General features: G+C 43.0%; 2 protein-coding genes across 6 annotated transcripts in view; one reads left to right on the forward strand and one right to left on the reverse strand.

Annotated features, from left to right (window-relative positions):
• The window catches only part of trak2 (trafficking protein, kinesin binding 2), a 41,033-nt gene extending 40,004 nt beyond the window's left edge, over window positions 1–1,029 (reverse strand). For 2 of the 4 annotated variants that reach the window (XM_036569748.1, XM_036569744.1), the window contains exon 1: window positions 922–1,029. The gene's annotated coding sequence lies outside the window, so the exon portion shown is untranslated. Of the gene's footprint in view, window positions 1–297; window positions 391–921 lie in introns of those variants that run through there. The other 2 variants (XM_036569747.1, XM_036569746.1) reach the window with 2 other exon arrangements.
• Window positions 1,030–1,180: 151 nt separating this feature from the next.
• stradb (STE20 related adaptor beta) overlaps window positions 1,181–5,000 on the forward strand; it is a 17,993-nt gene continuing 14,173 nt past the window's right edge. Inside the window, exons 1-4 of one of the 2 annotated variants that reach the window (XM_036569761.1) lie at window positions 1,181–1,465; window positions 3,139–3,208; window positions 3,340–3,413; window positions 4,723–4,815. In XM_036569761.1, the coding sequence (XP_036425654.1) occupies window positions 3,402–3,413; window positions 4,723–4,815 (105 nt within the window). In that variant the 5' untranslated portion in view covers window positions 1,181–1,465; window positions 3,139–3,208; window positions 3,340–3,401. The remainder of the gene's footprint in view (window positions 1,466–3,138; window positions 3,209–3,339; window positions 3,414–4,722; window positions 4,816–5,000) is intronic. The other variant, XM_036569762.1, reaches the window with a different exon arrangement.

The following is a 5,000-nucleotide window of genomic DNA, read 5'->3' on the forward strand; positions in this document are numbered from 1 at the left end:
TTTCAGCATATTCTTGAACTGGGTTACTTCTTGGAATTTCTCTACTAACAATCATCTTCATTTGGTTTAGGAATTAAGTGTAATGTGTGATTATGAAAGTAATGTTTTCACATCTCTGATCTTCATTCTTTCTCTTTCTCTTCCTCTCATCATCACTTCAGGAGTGAGTTGGGAAACTGGAAACAAGCCGGTGAGCATCAGTCTCAGGATGGAAGACGTGACTGAGTAAATCAGTACAAATGCAGTGATTTTTAAATGTGGAAATTACTGCGATTTGCATTCAGGACATGAACTCACCGGTGATCACTGTGACGTAACCAAACCCAGCCTGCTCCACTTTCAGCAATAATGATGTATGGTTACTGGATCACGTGGAAACCTTGATTCATCAAAACCACCACGGAAACTCATCCGATAAAACACAGGATTAAACGCAAATCCGACGTCTAACAGGGATTATAATCCAGGCTGCTGTGGGGCTGAACTGGGCAGAGCCCTCACACATCTATATTAGAGGACACACCTGTGTGCTTAACCCAACACCTGACTCCACTTCAGACCTGTGTAGTACAGAGACACACATACATGTGATATAACCATTCCGACACGGTTATACGTGCATAATAAAGCGTTATACACTCAGCCGCGCGCTGAACACTCTCACTGGGATCGCATCACCCAGCCTCGGCGCGAAGACAGAGCTGATGTCAGTTTACAGCTGTTTATTTAAGGAGCTTCAGACCGTTTATTATTATTATTATTATCATTATTATCACAGCTCGAGAATTCAGCGGCGCGCCGGCGCTGCGCGAGCGCGGTGAGTTTACAGCACATCAAACACGCTGAGCTCCGCAGGCAGAACTCCGGAACCGCACCCGAGCAGGAGCAGAGCAGGTAGGAAGGGTGTGAATCGGCGCTCACCTGTACAAAGGCGCTGTTTTAATCCGTGTCTTTGTGTTTGGGGTTTCTCTGCTCGCGGCGCGCGGCGCTGTCACCGAACAACAATAGAGCGCGAGGCTTCAATACGCCATCAAAAACGGACGCGGGCGTGACGGGTTTGATAAAAGTCCCGTCGATTTAAAAATAAAAACGAATTAAAGTGAAGAATTGAGATCACAGCTCTGTTTTACGACATCGCGCACCGCTCTGTTGAGGCCTAAAGACGGACTGAGTTCGTGTCGGTTAAAGTTAGAGTGGTCAGCAGCGCTGCACATCGAGGACTTTTATTTTGTTTGACCCCTAGTTGTGTGCGATCAGCTGAGCAAAGCGAGAAAATCTGTTGGCGTCCAGACCCGCTGATGCGCGGTGCTCAGCAAAGGTGAAGACCGGACCGAACCCACAGAGCTCAGATGGAGGTGACCGGAAGCCCAGCCGGATTTTTAAATAAGTAGAAAAGAACCGAGAAGGTTGATGAAAGCTCCCAGCCCAGACAGCGCGCGCTGAGCATCGCCTGGTAAAGTTAAAGGTAAACAAAATCAGACTGTTTTACGCTCAGTTACACCGGCAGTGCTGTGATTTGGTCACCTCAGTCCTGATACTGGGGTCTCAGTGTATCTCACTTTCTGTACCTGTGAAGGTTGTTAAGCAGCCTAAACCAGGACTTCAGTCTAAAGGACACACAGCGGCGAGCATGGCTCTCATTAATCCGGGGCTGAGTTTAATTAGACTCACCTGATTACTCGGTAACCCCGCTAAGTGTTTGTTACTGTAAAGGGAACAGATGAGCTGGAGCTGCTGGCTTATTCAGGGTCCCGCTGAGGTCAGTTAGGCTGTGGGTCAGGTCAGCTGTAAAATAAGGAGTGAATGCTGTGGTTTCCTGTTTCAGTCCAAAGCTCTGTGGTGATAAAAGAACTGGAAACGTTTACTTTAAAGTTTTGATATTTAAAGTGGAATTCCACAGATTTGTCCAAATTTCTGTAAAATGAGATTTCTAAGATGTAAACAAAGTCATTCAGAGTAGTTTGATGTCAGATGCTTCATTCTTGCGAAATTTACAGAGTCAGAATTGTTCACTGCGGTGGTGATGGGAACCAGACGTCTGCAGCGTTTGCTGTGTCCATGAGTTCCCTCACAGGAAGTTATAGTGTGGAAATGGTTATGAATCTGCTGCCTGATGCCTGATGGTTATGAATCTGCTGCCTGATGCCTGATGGTTATGAATCTGCTGCCTGATGCCTGAGGCAGTGTTTTATCATACTTTTCAGATCAGATTTTGGCCTAAAATGCATTTTCTTGTCTATTCATTACACGGGGTGTCAGTAAATAGTTCCCAAAGAAACCTTTTTTCCAGCTTTGCCACTATTTTACCATCATTACATACAAAAACTTCACAGGTGGGTTTGGATAGTAAATAAAATGCCTATATTTGCATTGTAGACATCGCGACCCCTGGTTCCTATCAGAATCTGTGTGAGAATCCTTTTCATACAGTAAACCATTTCACATCAAACCACTCTGAATTCCTTTTTTACACCTTAACCACTGAATTATACAGAAATTCTGATAAATCAATGGAATTCCCCTTTAATGTTTTGGTACTCCCTGAGTGAAAAGAGGACAGATTATAATAATAATACGAGAGATAGGTTTAATAACACAGGTCACTCTCAAATTCTCAGCATCACTTAATGTTTTTATATTGCCTGCAGGAAAAAAAAACGTCGTTTGGAAATAAATGTTCTTAAGCACCGTCATTTTTGCTAGAAATCTGCATGAACATATTGTTTTAGGAACTTTTAATTTATCATTCATGTCTTTTTTTCACTTCTCTCAATAATTGAATTGGCATCATTTAAGTTACATTATTCATTATTTATGAACATGGAGAAGGTCCTACAGCAGACAGCTAAAGGGAAGGTATAAAACTTTAAATGTTTGATACTTACAGGGGAATTCCACTGATTTTTGCAAATTTCTGCTTAATCAGATGGTTAAGATGTAAACAAAGTCATTTAGAGTAGTTTGATGTGAAATGAGCTGTTCTTGAGAGACATACAGTCAGAATTGTAATAGAAATTGAAATATAAATGTGTATAAATGTGTGTGTGTGTATATAAATGTAGATAGCTAGATAGATCTTCTTGTTTCCTTAGAGGACAATAAACCCTCTCCCCTTCTCCACCCCCCCTCTCTGTTCAGAGCTTTAATAGAGCAGAGCAGCCCCCCCTCCCTGGTTGAACATGCACTGAAACCGGAGCCACAAAGGCAGGTAAGTGAAAACCTGCTGTAATCTAAAAGCTCAGGTGGAGCTGAGATTTCACTCTGGATCCAGAGGCTCGTGCTGCCTTTGATTTCCTGCAGTGCCGTTTTCAGAAGTTGACATTTGCTCTGTCTTCCCAGCGGCGCCGACTGAGACGGATAAATGTGCTCCGGTGCAGCTTCACTGCAAACCGAAGGACCTCATGTCGTTCCTGGTAGGGATGAGCTTCCTTTTCCTATAGTGTGATGTGTAGCGTCAGGACTGAGTATGTTAAAAGACCCATCTACGCACAGTTTATATACAATTTATATAAATTAACTATATAATACTGTATGATAATTAATTATGTAATACAATAAGTCAATTTGTTTCAGCGTAATCATTTTCCAACACCTCTTTATCCTTTAGTCCAATGAGCTGTGTTTGTGTTTTTAAGACTTATATGTAAATGTGTGTATATATGTAAATGAGCTCTGTTCTGGTTGGCTGCCCTGCACTGTGCCTGTTTAAAAAAACAGTCTGCGCTGAATCCTTAGTATCCTTACTGAACCCTCGGTAACAGGGCGAATGTGTGGATGAGTGGATTTGTTTTGGAGGCTCCAGTGATCTATTTTCTTTCTGACAGACAGAAACAGAACAACATTTAATCGCTTTCCCTCGTCTTCCACTTTTAACAACTCTGCTACATACTGTCTGCAGAAACAACACCCTGCATCACTTTAATGGGAATGGGTGGGGCTTAACTGCTGTAGGACAAATGGGTGGCCATATGGAAATGTGACTGAATTCCAAAAAGATCGTTCTGCAGCTTATAGAGACTGTATGGGCTGAATAAATGGTACATTATGAAACTTGTGTTTTGAAAGTGTTTGCATGCGTGGAACTACTTTATTTCTAGCAAGGAAAACTCAGCTGTCCATGAAATGTGACTTTGAAATTTTGGGTCTAAGAGTGCATCAGAAAAGTGTGAGTGTGAATGTCAAAGGCAGTTACTCTCCGTTTAACTGAGCCTGTGTCCTGGTTCTGTGGGCCTGTAGGTCTCAGCAGAGCGTTTAATAATAAATGTCCTCATTAATCTCTCGGAGGGAGTGTAATGGTGCAGTATCTGCCCTCAACCTTCAAAAAGCTCCTTTTCTTCTCTCAGCAGCTCCTCTCAGCTCACTGTTATGTTCATTTTCTCATTTCTCCATTATCACAGTTCTACATGCTTTCATTGTTTGTCATCTTCGTCAGTCCCGGGTTCTGCGTTTCATGTTATTTTTTTCGCTGTCGTAAGAGAACCTTTTAACTCTAATAGAGTAAATTCACTTTTAAAGGTTTGTCCTTTCCAAAAATTCTTCTGGTCCAGTTGTCAAATGGGCAGCTGGTGTCAAACTGGCTTAGTGTGGAAAACACACCATGTACTAATGAACAAACCACAGAACAAAAACGTATTGATGAGATTTTCTCACGACAGCGACAGTGTTGGTGTTTTTGTCCTACTGTGTCCGTCTGTCTCTCATCCCTCCTCCGTCTCCTCCCAGGACTGCTCCTGTATCTCCTCCCACACTCAGGTCCAGCCAATCAGCATAGAGGACCAGTATGAGGACACCAGCCACTCGCACCTGGTCAGTAAGGTGCAGGACTCGCGCTCTGTGCTGCAGGTCACACTACAAACAGCTTAGAGTGAAAAATCTGATTTGCCTGTTTAGTTGAAGGTGTTGTTGGTAATCAGTAACGATAGAAAAACAGTTTCCAGTTACCTGAGAAAGCATTTCACTCGGCTGGTCCCCCTTTACTCCGAGACGAGACAAGACCGAGT

The sequence above is a fragment of the Colossoma macropomum genome, unplaced genomic scaffold (genome assembly GCF_904425465.1).
Source record: "Colossoma macropomum unplaced genomic scaffold, Colossoma_macropomum, whole genome shotgun sequence".
NCBI classification, from domain to species: domain Eukaryota; kingdom Metazoa; phylum Chordata; class Actinopteri; order Characiformes; family Serrasalmidae; genus Colossoma; species Colossoma macropomum.